The sequence below is a fragment of the Emydura macquarii genome, unplaced genomic scaffold (assembly GCF_026122565.2).
Source record: "Emydura macquarii macquarii isolate MOO-44397 ecotype Brisbane River unplaced genomic scaffold, CSIRO-AGI_Emac_v2 contig_1390, whole genome shotgun sequence".
NCBI lineage: Eukaryota > Metazoa > Chordata > Testudines > Chelidae > Emydura > Emydura macquarii.
The window spans coordinates 6,102,689-6,121,743 of record NW_027131527.1 but is presented as its reverse complement, the minus strand read 5'-3'; the positions used below and the strand labels follow the sequence as shown (position 1 = coordinate 6,121,743).

The 19,055-nt window shown below is 40.1% G+C and overlaps 1 protein-coding gene across 1 annotated transcript in view; it reads right to left on the bottom strand.

Moving 5' to 3' along the window:
* Positions 1-17,980, bottom strand: part of BICC1 (BicC family RNA binding protein 1) — a 191,516-nt gene extending 173,536 nt beyond the window's left edge. The window contains exon 1 of the mRNA XM_067552536.1: positions 17,704-17,980. Within this exon, the coding sequence (XP_067408637.1) occupies positions 17,704-17,902 (199 nt within the window). The 5' untranslated portion in view covers positions 17,903-17,980. The remainder of the gene's footprint in view (positions 1-17,703) is intronic.
* Between the last annotated feature and the right edge of the window lie 1,075 nt (positions 17,981-19,055).

Below are 19,055 nucleotides of genomic sequence, written 5' to 3'. Positions count from 1 at the left end.
GGTAAAGTGTATGCCATTAGGATGTCAGAATTTTGGAGAAGTGTCATGGGATCTTTACTGGCCACAGATGGCAAGGAACTCTCTTTTAAATTGTCTGACAGACAGACTAGGGTTTGAATTAGACATTTTATTCGTATTCATGGTTATTTGTTTGGGCTTGGTTACTGTCTCCCTAAATATTATTTAGTAGTTGGCTTTGTTACTGCATTGTTAAGTTTTTTCTGTGAACTTCATAGCCGGATGTGAGAAACATACTCAAGGGGTTTGCCTTATGTTTTCACTCTCTATCAAACTTTCCTGTTTCATCATTTCATGTTTGTTCTCTTTTCAAAAATAAAAAGCAGTTGTATAAAACCACTAAAAAGAACATGGTTTATTTCAGGAAATGTGGATACACTGCATCTTCATGCTGCCCTTTTTGAATTACATACCATTCTGTAGTATTTTCTTGTTACTGCTTCCTTTCAGACTTCCATCAAGTCCCCAGAAACCAATCACAAGCTGGACCAGCTTTAGGATTCTGTAAGGAGACTCTACCCTCTCAAACTCTTCTTATAATCCAAGTTCGTCTCCTCTATTGCCCTCCTGCACAAATCCTTTCTAATCTCCCCCTCCTCCCCATAATTTCATCCCCACACTCAAGATCAGGAGAAAGAAGAGGATCAGCCAAAGGAAATTGATCAGTCCTTTGTTAGATTTGTGTAAGACAGGCAAAGTTTAGTCTAATGCTGATTAATGCCCTCAGATACCAGTAGGCCTTACAGTTATATTAAACTTAGGGCTGTCCCACAAATTGAGAGTGGTCCTCATGACTGTTAGTTTCACAGGGCCCAAATGCCATCTCTGATCATAAATTTTGAACAGGTCCAGCTGCCTTTACTGCATCAGCCACTGTCTTCAAAATGTACATGATCCAAAAATCCCCCAAGAGCAAACCACAAAGTTCCAGCCCACAACATGCAAGATTTAAAGACAGAAGCCATTTTAGCAGAGACAACAAAGACTTGTTCAGTATTGACAAAATGGGTCAAGAGATCTCCTACGAATTCAGAAGTGGAACACAGTAACTAGTTCTGACTGAACCTTTAAAAATGGTCTTGATGTCACATTAGACAACATTTACTCAGCAAAGCTTTAATGTAACAAAAAGAAATTAAAATTCTGACCATCTTTCCTTACATTATTACATACAGTTGATAGAGCATACAAAATGCATTTTTCACCCTTAACCAAGAATATTATCAGTTAAATATATTATAGTCTCAGTATATGAAGCAAAGCAAAGTATATGTCCCTACAGGAAACTCTAGGGATGGAAGTTCCATATTCTCTTCCTTGTTCAAAACAAGCGTTGTTTCATCCGTCATTTAACTTACTAGGACTTTATTCTCTTTTCTGGTGTAACCTGAATTATTTTTACCTCCCCTTTTAATCTAGAATTTGGCTATTCTTAGCTTTTAAGCATTTGTTGCAAAGCAAAGATATGCTGCACATGAGGGGTGCTATTTAAAAATTGTACAGAAAGTCAAAGCCATTCTACAAGGACAAGAATCTGAATAAGATATTTATAATCTCCCTTTTCCAAACTGTCCCAGTAAAAGCTCCTAAACCATTAGGCTCACAGAAGAAGTTATACTGTAATGACATATGGTGGGGACAGTGGGAAGGGATCATTAAGTGCTGAAAATTTAAACGCCAACGGAGCACAATTAGAAGCCATTTTTCAGTCTCTCAATTTTAAATTCCACCCTCTAGTCCATAAACTAACAGAGGCTCTACTTGCACACACAGTTTGGAGGTTTTTCCAGTTATAGGTAAGATAAAGAGAGTCTTTATTACATAAGAATGTAGCAACCTGCCACTGACACTGGCCAGTATCAGATGCTTCAGAGGAAGGTAAATTAGGGTGTTATAGGATAACCTGCCCCAGGAAAAGTTTTTCTCCAGCTCCATAAGAAGTTGGCTCAGAGAATGGAAGGTTTATGTTCCTCTCAAAAAACCTCTTCTTTAGTGTCTTCTAATTCTGCGTTTATTAAAAATGAATTTAGCATTTACCAACACTGAATAGATTATCCATACAAAATCCCTTTTTGAATTCTGCTAAACATTTGGCCTCAATGGTATCTTATAACCAGTTCCCACAGGCTAATAGTATTTCATGAAAAAGTATTTAATTTTATCTGTTTTGAATAGCCCACCTTTTATTTTCATTCAGTGTTGCCTTGTTCTTGTATTCTGAGAAAGAATGAAGAGAAGTTCAACCTGCCTTCACTGCACCATTCATGTTTTGTATACTGTCATTAAACCTTCATCTCCTCTCCAAGGTAATGGTCCCAGCCTTTCCAGTCTCTCTTCATATGAACATTTTTCCATGTCCTAGTCATTCTCACTGCTGGGCTCTGAATCCCCACCAGTTCTGTTCTCAGTAACAAACCAATACCACAATCTGCTCAATCGCAGTATCTCAATCCTTTAACTCAGTCATAACTACAAAAAGTGGGAAGAGATTTTTCCCCACAGTTCTGGGCTAAGACCTATCAGAAAGAGATTCAGCCTATTCTTCCGCATGCTAATTGCATTTGAAAATGGGGCGTTCCAATGAAAGTTCTCATTTAACCTAAATGAAAGCTTGTGCTACTACAAAGGCTATAATTACTAACATGTTTTATTTTAGCTTTAGATAAGGGTCTGTAAACTCTTGATACAGTATATATTTAGATAATCCAGCATTTCAGAAAGTTAACCGGAGAGCATTTGGTTATTAAAATGAAAGAGTACTAAAATGAACTTAGACTCTCAGTATTACCACCTCCATTTTAATTTATCAATTCCCCTTCCAACAGTCTTCCTACTATCAAAATAATTTTCAGTGCACGAGCAAATGAATTCTCACAGTCCTGCTTTTTAATGGTAAGGTTATGATTGCAACAATGCCAAATATTATGTTGGATATTCGCTCCCACTTTCACAGGAGCTAAAACAAATATGCTTAAACTATGTCCTCGAATTGAAATGTCATAGAATTCTCTAAAAGATGTAAATAAAGTGTCTATGCTTTTGTTGCCCTCTTCTGTTGGTTTCCAGATGTGCTAAATCTCTCAAAGCCATGCAGAAAAGCATTTCCAAGCCAATCACTAGCAGTCACAAAGATGTAAATGAGTGATGTCCAACCTGTGGCTGAGGAGCTGTAAACTACAGACCTCCAGGGCAGATGTCCTAAGAAGAAAATTTGCATTTGATTAAGAATTTGGAATGTATTACTGGAGGCAGGACCTCCATCAGTCCACATCAACTTGCTTCCTCTGGAAGGGAGACAGGAGCACTCTCACCGCAGCTGCCTTCCCACTGCTTTCCCTGAAGCAGCTCTAATCAGGTAGGGTCCCTTCCCTGCTACCCCTGCTCAACAGCTCCCCACTGGCCACCTGCTACATCAGAGGGAAGGGCAGAAAGTAATTCTGGCTGCTCCATAACTGCTTCCATGGCAGATTGTGGGAGCCTCAGAGATAACAGAATAGGAATTCAACTAGTTTTGCCTGAACCTAGCTCAGTGCTTAGCAAAGGATGATGCATGACACTTCTTCCCCCCACACAGCCACCCAGGGTAGCGGGACCAGATAGCAAGTGTGAAAAATCAGGATGGGGTGAGGGGGTAATAAGTGTCTATATAAGACAAAGCCCTGAATATCAGGACCGTCCCTATAAAATCAGGACATCTGGTCACCCTAACACAGGTCAGTTTAGGAGGGGGGGGAAAAAAGCTGAGAAGCCAACATTGAGTTACAGGTCTCGGATTATCTGTCCAAACCCAAGGGCACTAGCTGGTAATTACCACCTAGAGACCATATGCCAGCTGGGGATAGCTAGAATACAATGTGCTCCAACCAAGTCCCTAGCCCCTGAACCAGGGCTGTAGGGAAGGAGACCCAGGAGCAGCTATGCCAGTTCTATACCCATTGGAGATTTGCCAGTGGCCTTTGCTCCTTTACTCCCCTGAATGTTGCAAAGGGAGTGGAACCGAACTGTGAATCTGCCCCAAAGTCCTAGCTGGGGCCCCTTTCTGAAATAACATGTTCAGCCTCTAGGCTGGGTCCCCCTACTCAGCTTACCCAAGGGTCTGTTCTCTTGCCCATCCCTCTTGACCTCTCTCCTTTCAGTCTTTCCTCTCCAGCCCCAAAACCTTAATCTTCTCTCCCTGTTCCTTAACTCTCTGACCTGTGCAGAGAAAGAAGACCAGAGGCTGGGAGAAAAGTCAGCTTTCCCATCTCTAGAATTCCTAGTCTAATATGGATACAGAAGAGGAAGAAGTTCTGTTGCCTTGGGCTAGTGTAGCGCTTACCACCTTGCATTCCCCTCCCCCCACCCTGCCTACGCTGCCAGTGTGAGCAATCAAAGGATGACCATGGGTGAGGAGGATGAAGATGCCATCCATTCACTAAAAGGATGAATCTGCAGCCCTGTGATTTGGGACATTTCCCTTACAGGGCAGGATAGTGTGGAATACATGCCTCCATCCCTGTTTGTACAAAAGGCAAGAGCCTCCTGAAGTTTATTTCAGGAACAGGAAGAAGGCAGGAATGAACCATTTCTCAGATGGCTCATTTTGCATACAAGCAGCAGAATATTAGGGCTCCACTACTTTACACATTGGGGATGTAACTAGGAAAGTTCATGTCCTCACAGAACTGCATAATCAGCAGAGGGTCCTCCTGGGTCACAAGAATAAGCTTCATGGATACTATGCAGATCTTTCCTTTACCTCTTCTGAAAGTAGCCAGTCACTTCCCCATCCCTCACTTCACCATCCAACATGACCAGTCCCCCTACCCCTTTTTAAATGGAAGGGATTTCTCTTACAAGAGCCAATCCCTTACCCCATGTACGTATATTTTATGGGGGGAATAAACCCTCATCCAATTCTTGGATTGGGGCAGGCAAGAAGCCTCTGTAAAAGGAAGGGGAAGAGAAGAGCATTCTCCCCCCCCCCCCCACCTTAAAAACCAGCTGCTTCAGGGAAAGCCTATCCTCTCTCTTCACCAAGATTAGACCTCTCTGAGGAAACAGAGGTCTAGTCACATCAGTGACAGTACTAGAGGCCAAAAATGCCCTGTTTAATAAGAAAGAGTAACATTCCAAAACCAAGGTAGCCACTGAGCCATAAGCAGGAAGCTGGCTACGTGTAACGCTATGGAAAGAGGAGTATCTAAGCACAAATCTCGTGGGAACTCTCCACTGGATATAAAAGCCTGGCTGGAAGCAGAGCCAAGTCTAACCACTTTATAGGAAAAGCAGCTTCCAATTATGTTTTAAATCTTAGCAAGAGTTTGTGTGTGTGTGACTTTTTTGGTTTTGTATGGTTTTTCTGCTAACAATACATTCATGCTGTCAAGTCAAAATGTCTCACTTGTCTACGTGTTATTTAGTAACATTACTCAGCTTCTCGGCAAATTAATAATTATTTCTAATACAGTAGTATTAGAAGGACCTGACTGTTGATCTGTACTCTATTATGCTATGCACTGCACCCCAAAATAAAAATGAAAAGACCAGGCTGCAAAGATGTCACCTTCTGACATGCTTGTGTGTGGACCCAAGATAGACATGCATCAACGGAGAGGAACAATTTTAGCACGTAAATTTTTCTAGTGTAGACAAGCTCAATTAGAGTAAGTTTCAGTTTGGGAATATACCAATATTTAAACACACCTCCAAAGAGGAGTTCATCAAATAGGTGTACTTGAACTGCCATCGCCACCTCATGTGGATCTTTCTGATGTTAGATCTCTCACAACAAAGCAATACTCACTATAATATTCAACAGAAAAGCTGGATGGCTTTAAGTGCTTCCACACATATTTTCAAGACCAGAGAATAATTGCAAAGGTATGTTAAAAGTATTGCTTAATAAACTATTCTGGTTATATTTAAACATTTACAATAAGCTGACCTCACTTTTCATAGTTTTAAACTTAAATGATCCCTTATGTTTTAAACACTAGAATAATTTCCCATTTCTGCCAAGAAATCTTTCAATTATCTAGGGATGTCACCAACGTATATTTAATTAAAAAAGAACTTAGTCCAAAAGAAAGTGTTTGCTGGCTGTTGCTAAGGGACCCAGAAAAAAAACCTCATATGTTAAACTGTTTACTGCATTCCAAAATTTTTGTTACAAGATGTGCACACACTCTATAGTCTCCACAGTTACTATAGTGTTTCAGTATTCACAATAAAGACGCCAACAAGTTCTGCATGTGTATATTCCTATTTCAAAGATTTGTATACCAAGCCCTAAAGATTTTGTAAAGTTCGCTCAATGTTTCTACACATAGACCTAAGAACAGTTTTTTTCTCTTATCCCTTATTTACATGTAGTGCTAAAGAAAACATTCCAGAAAAAGTGTACCCATATGTATTGTATTTACAGTTTACCAGAAAAGCTCTTTATTGGGATTCTCTTCTGCCACATAAAAGTGTTTAAAATATTTGCTCTATATCCAAAATTTCTATATCCAGACACTTTAAACCAAATATTAGTTTTAACAGCACTAATTATATACACACACACACACAAAATATTTAACAAAAACAACAATTATTTTATCCTTACAGATTACTTTTCATCCAAGATTACTCAGCAAGTTGGAAAACTAATCCATGTAACCTGATTTCCAGTTTCATGCTCATTCATAGATTCCAAGGCCAGAAGGGCCCATTGTGATCATCTAGCCTGACCTCCTGCATAACACAGGCCATACAACTTCCCCCAAACTAATCCCTAGAGCATATCTTTTTAGACAAGCATCTAATCCAATTGGTTAGCATCCAATGTTATAACCACTAGAGCACACTACACTCCATAACATTAAAACTGTCACCTTCACAGATGAAATATGAACAGGTTTTCTTTGTCCTACGGCATAATTCATATAAATAATGTTTACATATTTTAAAGTGGCTGGAAGGAACAGAAGCAGTTGCAGCCACATGGCTTTATTACAACCTCAGCTTTCCCAACACTTGGAGTTAGAAATGAGCACTCTCATGGTTTTCCTGGAAGTTCACAAAGTTCAGTGGTATGGAGGGGTGGGGGCACAGCAGCAAAGAGAGGGCATAGGCACTCTTTCGGAAGAATAGGTTTTTATAAAACCATTAATATTAATTTATCAAAGTTTTGTATTAGAATGCAAATATTATCTACGCACGGCAGATCTGAAATGGCTTTTGTTGCAAACAGTTTTGCAGAGTCCCAGTTTATGCTCCATCAAGCATCTCAATGACCTTACCATACACATCAGGTGCAGTATCTTCAGAACACAGCTCAGTCTACTAAAGTTTTCCATAACATTAAAATGCTTCAATGCACCATTTAATTGGCCTCATATCATAGTTATTTGGAAACTAAGGATTTCATTTTTTACATTTCTTAAGACACTTGGCTGTAACTTTCCAAATGTCTTATGTTCAACTGCCACATAAATAGATACACACCATACCCTAAGCAGCATAGAGCCAGTAAAAAGAAATATAATCAAAGCCTCCCATTCACATAATGTTATAAGAGAGGTAGGGATCACAGGTTAGATTACACCATCAACCCTGGGTGGCAACAGGCAATCCTAAAGACACTTGGTTAACACAATGAAAAAAATGTAACTATTTAGCAACACAACTCTAAGAATATGACAATTAAGCCTTTAAAAAATAAACTATGGAAATATATATCATTAACAACTTTGGAGTAACAGAATCTTAAACTTCACTACTGATACAGTACACAATAAAGATAAAATAGTAAACCTCTATACAGTTAGAAAAAGCTAACAAGACAAGAAATTAAGTAGCCACACCTGAGTTTTCATAATTTCATTATTTGTGAACGATTTTACTAGACTCTGGTACAGTCCCTCTCAACAGGGTATTTTAAACCCAAAGAGGAGTTTCAGAACCAGTTCTATTTTACTGATTTCATTTTGTACTCTAGCTCTACTTAATTACTCAAATGCTGTTTAATTCAGGCCAGGACTATCTGGCACACTTCTAAATTCCAGAGGTACTAGAATCACCTTAAATCTCAAATGCAATGTTTAAATGACCCTCCTTTTTCAAGTGTTAATCAAAACCTTCCTTACAAAAAATTAAAAACCATCACTTCCTTCCAAGGTTGAAATTCAACCAATTGAATCTAGGGTGAATCCAGCATCCTGACTTTAGGCAAGCTACTCAGAGAATTTGCAACATAAAGCAGCATAAAAAAGTACATTTGTTTCCTTTTGCTAGTCACCCCTTGTTGCTATGAAGAGCAGATAGTTCAGCTTGTTTGCCACTTAATATTGCATAGATTAAATTTTCATACAGGGGGATTAAAGGATGTAAAAGAATTAGCTGTTTTACTTATATGTTTATTCAAATTAATTCTTTCTTAAATGTTTTAAAAATGGAAAAGAATTCTACCTAATTCTATCAGTCCAGTAATTTCACTATCACTTAAAAAAAGAGGAAAAAAGTTATTTTAAAGAAGCTCCACTCTATTTTGGCATCTTGAATAAAAATACCATGATCATTAAAATGTTCTGGAAGGAAAAATTGGGTTAGCATCACAGGCTGACATATTTCACAGTACAACTAAAGGCATACTTCAACAGATACCCACTAACTTCTCAGATAAATTTTTAAGGCACACACACACAAAGTCTACTTGTGATTAAAAATGTTGTTAAAAAAAAAAAACAAAAAAAAACGAGAAACCGAGCCTTCTCTACACATTGTAATCTGATCAATGACCTTTAAAGCATACTGATTACTGCATACTTTTCATAGAACACAGTTCTTATAGACATTCTTTCTATCATATCCTTGAATGGAAAAATGAAATAAGACTTCATGAAGACTCCAAGGCCTGGCCTGTAAAGAAGTTTAGCAAATGGAAAATGGAAGGCTCATGGTTAGCTTACATCTACACATGTTCCCAATAGGCCAAAAGCCAAGAGAGGAACTGAGGCTTGGTATCTGCTTAAATGAACATTTAAGAAGAAATCCTCTGTATGAGAATATTGCAAGCAAACCTACTATCCACAACTGAATGGGTATTTTTCAAAAGAAAGATCTTTAACCAAATTCAGTAATTTTTCAGGACTCAAACATTAAACTTTTTTATTTGTATTACGGTAGCACCAAGAGATCAGAGCCTCATGCTAGTCACAGACATGGTAAGAGAGAAACCTTACCCGGCAGAGCTTACATTCTGAACATGCAAGGCAGACAAAGGGTGGGAGATGAAGGGACTTGCTCAAGATCACATCATAGCAAGTCAGTGGCAGAGCCAGACAGGGCTTACTCCCAGTCCTCTAACATATCCTTACTAGACTGCATTTCTTCTACTCAATATTCCTATATTCCCAAATTCCACTGCAAGGTTGGTACAAATTTCAAAGCTAACAAACTGCTCTTTGAAATGATATGATAAACACCAACACTGATGTTTACAAAATGCAAGAAGTGAACTGTTTAAATTTTACCAGCATTTTTAAGGTAGTAGAAACAAACCAAGTTGTCAGCAGGATCCTATCAGATGTTTCAAACTGCTCTGGGGATAGGCACTGACTCTCATATTATACTGTAATATGACAACCCTGTAGTATTTGTTCAGGCTATGGAGTGAAATTTTTAACTGCACTATTCTTGCTGCCTACAAGCTCACCAAGTATTTTTTTTTATCTAACTTTAGCCATGGAACATGGTTAAAATCAAACTTTGTATTTTCTAAGGGTAGTAATCCCAAATCAATGCTAAACACAGACACACTGCACAGCCTCTACACATTTGTGGCATTTTTCTCACTGAAATCTCACACACCAAGCTGCAAAAATAAAATGTACAAGACTAGAGAATGCCAAGTTGCATGTACATTGCAAAGTTATGTTTAATATAGAGAACTTTTTAAAATTTTAAATAAAACATTTTTCTATGTTAAAGTTTGCAAACCCTAAGTTTATGATTGTAATTGTGCCACCTTTTACATTAAAAAACTTAAGCAAGATCAATGTTATGACCTAGTCTGTTTTTAACTGTTTTAGTCTGTAACTTAGAACCTCCATAGACTCCCATGATATTTTTCTTTTAAGTATTGCACCAGTTCCTCTATGAAGTGTCACTCCTTTAGCTGCACCAGTTATACACCTGAACTCCAAGTGCATACTTAAGAGGCATTAGTGTGATATTTTCCAAGATCTGCACTAGCTCGTTCATTGTCAGGTAATTCCTGACAACCAAGGGGACAAAGGGACCAAAAATTGGTGTAAAAAGCTCATCTACTCCATTTCCCACACTGGAAGTGGCATGGGGAACCACTACATAGGCCCCCATTTCAAGATTCTCGGGAGCAATGGTGCCTGCTGGAGTTCCAAGAACCAAAAAAATCCAATGTGTATACACATACCAATTTCTAAAACATTTAACAAACATATTCACGTATTTTATATCGTATGTAGCACTTGAGAAACAAAACTACTTATAGAAAACTAGTTAATATACATTATACATACATAGTCTATTTTCACAAATCTTCTTTAGGGAGAAGCTGTTCTCTGCTGCTACCATCATGGCAGAGCCACAGAGAGACTATGGGCGCCATGGCCATTAGAGTTCAGTGCTGCTTTTGGGCCACCAAAATGCATATCTGGTTCTCTGATGCTCTGAATCCCACTCCTGATTTGCATTCTCTAAGATAAGCAACATCCAATCACACTCATCTACTTCCAGCCTCCCCTCTGACTAGGAGAGGCACATATATACACTCACCTACAACCCACTCACCAGGCTGACTCTTTCTCCACCCACCCACACACCAGGATTTTTTTAAAGTTGACAACCCCAAATAAGCATTATTGGTCAATCTGGCATCACAATGCAAACTGAATACTCAGCTCCTTCACAGTAAGGATGAAAAAGGTGACAGTCACAGCACTCCTGCTACCATCATGGCCAGTTCCCTGTACATTCAAGGATCTATTAAAATCACATCAGCAAGCAGATGTTATTACACCAGATCTGTGATAACAGTCATTTTTTATAGACTCCAGTGATTTTTTTTAAGTTGAACAGAGGTGCCTAAGGCTGAAGTTCCATGCTCCGTTGCCAAGTGAATAAGCATTTGTTACATTTAAAATAAAAGAAAAATAAAATCAACTGCTGTTGATTACTTCGGCCTTTATAAAGAAATACCTCCTGCAATCCCAAAGAAGCCTCAACATAAAATTCAAACAGAATGTTTTTAGAACACATTATTGGGGAAAAAATTCCAATCTGACATTCATTCCGGATGAAAACAAGATTATTGGTAAATCAGACCTGCTTTACATACATCAGTTACCCAAATCAAAGCAGCACTATATCTGGCCATTTTACTACCACCATGTAACACCATCATGTTGATCTAAACTGGAAAAATTAATGCCAGGGCATTAATATCAGACCTGACATGGAAGAAAGGCTACTTTTATATATTTCAGCCTTCAAGAAACTAGCCAAGTATTTAACGGCCTGATCCAAAACCCACTGAAGTCAGTGTAAAGACTGATGTGGATTTCAATGGACTTTGGATCAGGGCCCTTGCAGGCCCTGGACTGAAATGTTACACTACTCGTAGAAGTTCATTATCCCTCTAAAAAAACTGTACAGTAGGGATCAAAATAATTACTGCATTCATGTTCATTCTGTTCTATGAAACTTGTAAATTTACATCTCAGACTTTAGACAGCACATTCATTATGAGACTCTCACATATGAAGAACTAGAAACTATTTTTTTTAATAAATTAAAATATTTCAGGTATGGTATTTAGCGCTACAGAGCTTACCCATTACTATTTGCTCCTGTCAAGCATTAAAAGTGGATGTATCACTATTGCTAAGAAGCACTTGACAATTAATTCTACTACACAAAGATCGGAAAATAAGAAACAAGTATGTTTCATTGCTAACCAGCAGAAAGGCACAAAGCCAAACAGCCTGAAATGAGTACTCAAAACAGAGCATATTTTCCAATGGAGGTAAAGATTATAATATAACCAAAAGGAATGTGCAAGCCAGCAATACTTAACTCAGCAGTTCATGCCAAACCATAATAGTCTGTTGTACTACTTAAAAAACACAGAAATTTGAGAAAGTGATATTATTACAATTGTTAACAATGGAACGCAAGAACATTTTAAAACTACAAGTCACCAAAAATAATTTTGTATATTTATTTTTTATAGAAAAGTCTAGTCAGCACATTTGGGATTAGAAAACTTGAAAAATAACTAAAACCTTTTCTGCTACATGTATATTAACACCAAAAATCAATGCTTTTAAAAATGCTATACCACACTATACTGTCTTTATCCAGATTACTGATAAGTAAAAATACTATGTAAATCAGAGGTTTTAGCAGAAGAACTTTTTAAGCCTCTAGAAAGAGAGATGGTATTTAGAATTTATTCTTCTTAATGAGTCAGGTTCTCACTAGCAAAGACTATTTACAAGGATGATTAAGCCTTCTGGCTCTGCACCCCTGCCAGCTCCACTTGTATATGTGACATTTCAAATGTGAGAATATTAAATCAATCAAATTCTAACTGCCTGTGATTGAAATTACCAACACAGTACACCATTCTTTACATCAAATGATAGCAAAAACGTTCCTTTATACAGCATATTTTAGAAAAATAAAATGCAGGTAGCTATCATTACTATACATTTTTCTTAAGATTCTCATTGATTTACGTGATAAATTTCTATCTTTGCCAATCACTGAAGCATCTGCGCCCCTTATGTTAAAACAGTTCATTTCAAAATGAAAAAAACTAAAAAGTAAGTTTAATCATCAATTTTGTCCCACAATTTAAATCCAACTTTTACAATACACATTTCTAGATACTATATAATTTGCCAGCTCTACAAAGACTATAAGGATCTATAAAATCAGGGACCCACTATCTGAGTTTGATTGTGCAATAAAGCAGCTACTTAGCAGAAGAACTACTAACTCAAGTCTTCAATGAATAATCTTCAGCTGTAAACCATGAGCATATTATAACATAAGGGATGAGCATCAACCCAGCTTTACTAGGATATTTGTAGTCCCAGACTTCCTTCTCTAGGACTTTCAATATTCCAGATAGCCAAACTTAAACTACTATAGGCTAAATAAATTAAATCAAAACAGTAAAGGGGAAATGTGTTAACAGAGAATTCACCATTATCCCAGAAGCAGAACCAGACTCTATTTATAGGAATGTGGGTAAATGAGAAGAAAACTTTCATACCTGTTTGCATAATTACTGAAAAGAGTGTATTTTCCTTATCTAATTACTGAAAGTCTTGCATGAAACATAAATTGAGAATAGAAAACAAATAAGCAAGTGCTCAAATAAAGAATAACCAGTCCTTGTTTGAATTATCGATGAAGTGTATCAGGCAAGTATCCACCAGAGTAAATTCTGAACAAAGCAGTCCCAGGCATTTTATTTTCAGTAAAATATTAATTTAAAATGCAAAAGAAATATGATCATTAGAATCTAATTTAAAAGCAACTTTATTAAGATGAACTGTTAGAAATATTAGAGCTACATCACTACTAAAGTATTTGCCTTACCCCAGTCAGAAAAAACTAATATTTACTCTGGAAGAAAGGTATCACCAATTCGTAAGCCTTTATTCTTGCAGGCAACAAACACTCTGCCAATCAGACAGAGGATAAGTAATCAGATGAGGGGAATCTAAGAAAAACTGTGCCCACTGGGAGTTTGGAAAGAGGGAGAGAGGATGAAAAAAAAGCTGTGCAAAATTACTAAAAAAGTTATTTGAGAGATTTGTATAGACATTTCATATTAATTCTGAATGAGGTGCTATCATCGATGCCCAAACAAAAGTCAATAATACCTATCAATTATTTTTTACAAAGTCTGTATACAGCCAGAAAATTAATCAAGATTGACCACAGTCTTGGGGAATCAGGCAGGGACAAGTCAAGTTCAACGTTATATTAGCTGGCCATGGGGACCAGTTCAAGGAACCTCAACTGCCTAAGGTCGCATTCTACCTCAACAGTGTTCTACTGAAAGCAAGCCCAGAACGAATTCAATATTGTTTAGAAGCGGGATCATAATAATGTGAACATAGATTTCTGAGTATTATTCACAGCTCTACCACTGACTTGCTGTGGCACTTTGGCAAAATCACTGTCTGTGTTTAACTTAACCATCTATAAAAGGAGTAGCAGTGTGCAGCAGCGTCAAGAGGTTTTATTCATGTTTGTAAAGCACTTTGAGATACTTGGTTGAAAGCGCTGTGAGTGCAAACCATTAATTTAAGATGTAACTTTATTCCATAGCATCTTTTCTGTCCAATAAACTTAATTTTACCAGCCTTCCATCTCTGATGGAAAAAGAGTAATTTATTATGGTTGTCTGTTTATTCCATTTCCTAACAAGTCTATTTTCCACTGCAACAATACCAATTTACTAGAAATGAATTCAATATGATGAAAGTCTGAATTTTTACATTTAAAAAAAATCTTGTTGCTCTGGTTTTAATATGCTATTGTTCAATACACTACTGTGTGGGAGATGCAATTTAAACGATCTATGACACATGCATGCTAGGCTGAAATAACATAATATCAAAAAAATTTCTCTTAAGTTACACATGCATTAACCACAGGATGGCACAGCTACATAGCCAGCTTGGATTCTGTTTATGAGTTCTGTTTTACCCTCCCAGCCTTACCACCTCAGGCAGTAGAAAAAGACAGGCTGTGGGATGAGGTAATGGAAGTTGATTTTACTAGTGGAGAAGTGAAGAAAACCTTCCATTTTCCTATAGCACTTTTAACCTGTGACCTTTGTTCACGAATATCTCTTCTTTCCAGCGTCTAGGTGCAATTTAGAAAACTTACTTTTAAGACATCTTTGATGGGCACAAGTTTATAATTAGTTCAGTTACTTATGAAAAAAACTATATGCTTCTCTGCACTCTTTATTACATAATGAGATTTCTCCACTAGTAACAAAATATTAACTGATTAAAGATTAACTTACCCCCAGGAGAGAGAATCTCATTTGAAACAAATTCCAAACGTTATAATCACCAAGTTACACCACAGTTTTTGGGTAGACAATCCAGTTTACCTAGTTACTTCATCCAGCATCCTCTTTCCCCCCTCCTTCCGACCACCATCGCTGGCCTTTAAAAATGTAAGCTTAAGTTCTGTGATGGTCATGATGAGTAAAACCTTTTCAGGAAATTAACTACACAATTTTAGCTGACAGTCTTTAAAAAGCAAAAAAACCCAAAAACAACAAAAACCAAAAAACTCCACACTTCTTATTTTTATGACTTGGCTCACTCCCTATTGGTGTAATTCTAGCTAAAATGAGATGTTTTCTCCAAAACATGTCCAGAAATATATTGGAATTCATTTCTTCCTTATTTTGCCCTCAATCTATATGTTTTTCATATTTAATTATTTTAAACTACAAAATTCCAATTACACTGATTATAAAGTTACACTCTCAATCAGGGAAGACGAGTTAATGGGACCAGATTTTTTTTCTTCCATTTTGTTTTCCTGTTGTTAAAGATTACATTTTCTAGCATTACTTTAAGTTACACAGTGCACTTTCAAGTAATTCAGAAGGTAATAAAAAGCATTATATTTACAGATTTAGAATGACTGCTCTCATACAGAAAAGCAAATGTTTTCATTTGTGAAATAATACATAAATGATGAAGACCTATCAGTCTCCTGTTACAATTTTTGAAATAATGCAGCCTTAAGAGTTTCAAAAAGAATGAAAGTCAGTCAAGTATGCAGTATTTATACATCACACAATTATAAGTGGCCATAAAATTATGTGGCTTGCACAGGCCATACTAAATGCATGGTAATGATATATATACTCCTGTTCCTCCTCTTTAAAAAAGCCCAGCTAGATCAACTATCTTGTGTCATTCTAAACATTTAAGAAAGTAAAATTGGACTTTTTAAAAGTTCCATAATAGCTGTGACTCCATTCAAATATCCTTTATCCTCACTGAAATTTTAAACGTAACAGTTTACAAATCAGCTCCATTCTCACTGGAATAGTGCAAGAGGTATAAAAAAAAGCTAAGTAAATTACATAACTGTGACGGATACCCCACCTGTTCTTACATCCACTTTTAAAACACTATTTTCTATTCATGTTAAAGTTTTTCAAAACCTGTTTCCTTAAGTGTCAAAACAAAGTAGAATAAGATATTTCATCACAAGAAACAATACAGTCAAATGTATAACAAAACCTAACACAAACATTATAAAACATTACCACTCGTGTATCTAATAAGTTACTGTTTTCAAAATTAAGATTTTTCCACCTAAAATAACCTCTACATTGTTTGCCTTAAGAGCATTAAACTATTTAGATGTAAATATTTTAGTAATACGCTATTGATAATATATCAGTACAAAACACTATAGTGTAATACTTCTGCTAAAACAGAAAAATATTAAAAAGCTATCAGTGTTATTAGGAGATCAAATTAGAATATAGTCATTATTTAAAGGACTATGGTATTCAAAAGACTCCAAAAATGGGATGTTTTCTTGAAATTCTGATATCTCTCATTTTATGAACACCCACTTTGCTGTAAAGTAGCAAAATACCGTCCTATTCCTGAAAAAGCTTAAATGCTTTAGATGAGATGAAAGATCGTTATGGGGTTTTTTAAATGTATTTCCAGTAGCCCAGGACGTTCAAGATCGCCTTGTAACCTTTTACAACCTCTTTTACAGTTTTCACCGTAGAGCAAGGATTTATTTCAATAGCAGTCATGCTAATAGCGTTTATAGTTAGGATGTTGCTGGTGAAACCGCAGAGCTGTGAAGAGATGTTGTTAGAGACAGAATTTGACACCTGCATTAACTGTTAGGGAGATTTTTACGAACTGAAGGTAATTCAAGATGCATTTTGCACCAGGGTCAGATGAAGACACCAGAGCTCAGGCTCCACCGCTTTCTGAAAGAAACCCTTCCCAGCCCAAGGGGAGTTCGGTTCGCAAGCCCTGACATCTGCAGAAAGCAGAGCCCATCCACATGTGGGATTGGAAGTGGTAGGGAACAGGACTGGGGAGGGGGTGGGGAGTACATGTCAGAGCCAGGATAGTTCAAGTGTCCTGACATTGTCTCTCAGGGGCCGCTTTGAGGAGAAGCGCAGGAACGGGACCGTCCCAGCAGACGCAGCCATGCTAGGCGCCCCCCCCCCGGGCTCGAACTGCGAGTGGCCCGGCTCTCGGGCGCTCCTGCGGAGGGACGGGGAAAGCCCACGGCCAGAATCCCCAGCTGCAGCCCTTCGCCGAGAGGGGGAGGCTACGGGACAGCGGCTGGGCACCCGCTGGGGAGAGAGAGACAGAGAGCAGCCGCCTCTCCCCGGGGGGGGGCCCGCTAAAACTCACTGCAGGAAGGCGGCTCCCCCCAGCGCCACAAGCCTCTCCAGCCCCCTCGCCTGAGCCCCCGCCCCGCTAGCCCCGGAGCGGGAGGTGGGTGGCAGCGCGGGCGGCCCGGAGGCGGGGACGGGGCGCTGAACCCCGCGCTCCCCCAGCCCGCCTGGCGGCCACCGCCTTCCCCGAGCCAGGGCTCCCCCCGCGGGGTCCCCGCGCCCGCGTAGCCCCGGCCCGCCCCGCTCACCTTGCAGCATGGCCTCCAGTTTCTTCCTGTCCACCCGGAATCGCTCCTCGCCCCACTCGGGGCTGCGCAGGGGCCGCGGGCCGGCCGAGTCCTCCTCGGAGCCGGGCAGCGGGGAGTCGGCGCTCCGCTCGCTGTTGGAGCCCGGGTCGGAGAGCGGCTGCGGCAGGTAGCCGCTCAGCGGGTCGCACTGCGCCGCCATGGCGCTGCCGGGCAGCCCCCGCCTCTGCTCCGAGCCCCACTCGGCCGCTTCCCCGCGGGACGCTATCTGCCCCCACAGCCGCCCCCCCGCCTCATCCCAGCCGCTGCCTGCCAGAGTCCCGGCCCCGGCGCCGCTGCCTGCGCCCGCCTCTGCCTCCGGCTCCCCGCCGAGTGCGCCAGACCCCGGGCCGGCCGCGGCTCTGCGGCGCCCCCACCCCGCCCGCAGCCCGCACAGCATCTCCGCCTCCATTGGCAGCCCGCGGCCCGCCGGGAAGGGCAGGGGATATCCCCGACCCGGGGGAGGGGGCCGGGGATCCCGGGGGAGGGACGGAGGGAGACTCCCGGCGTGGGGGCGAGCCTGGCGGCGAGGAGACACCTCGGCCGGGCCAGAGGGATCCCGGTGAGGGGCACCCCCCAGCACGGGCCACGAGGATCCCCACCGCGGGGGAAGACACCCCCTCCTGGGAGCACAGGGTCACCCCATCATGGGGGGCAGGAGATCTCCCATCTCACAGAGCCCCCCATCATCATGGGAACACGCCAAAATGGGAGCACGGGATCTCCAACCCACCCCATCATGGGGGCCAGAGAGATCCTTATCCTGGGGACACACCCTTTCCCGGAGCGGGGGATCCCCATGGGAATGGAGGTGGGAGACACCATCACGGGGTGGGAGATCACCATCCTAGAGAGAGACACGCCATGGTTAGAGCATGGCGAGCCTTATCCTGAAGAGGAATAACCCCAGCATGAAGCAGAGGGATCCCCCCGTGGCAGCTGACAGTCTGTCATAGAGAGTAAGATGATCCCCAACCCAGGGGAAGACACCACCTCATAGGGCAGATAGATCCCCAACTGTGGGTGCATTTCATCATGGGGATCTTTATCTTAAGGGAGACACCCCATCATGGATATAGAGGGATCCCTTTGGAGGGCAAAGAGATGCCATAATGAGAGTGGGGGGGATTCCCATCTCAGTGGGGAAATACCCCATCATGAGGGCACTGATATCCCTATCCTGGAGGGAGCCACCCAGTCATGGGGGCCAGATCGATTTTCATCCCAGGAGGAGGGGCAGGAGGATCCCAGCAAAAGTGAAGACACTCCATCATTAGGAAAGAAAAGATCTATATTCTCACCTGGGGAGAAGATGT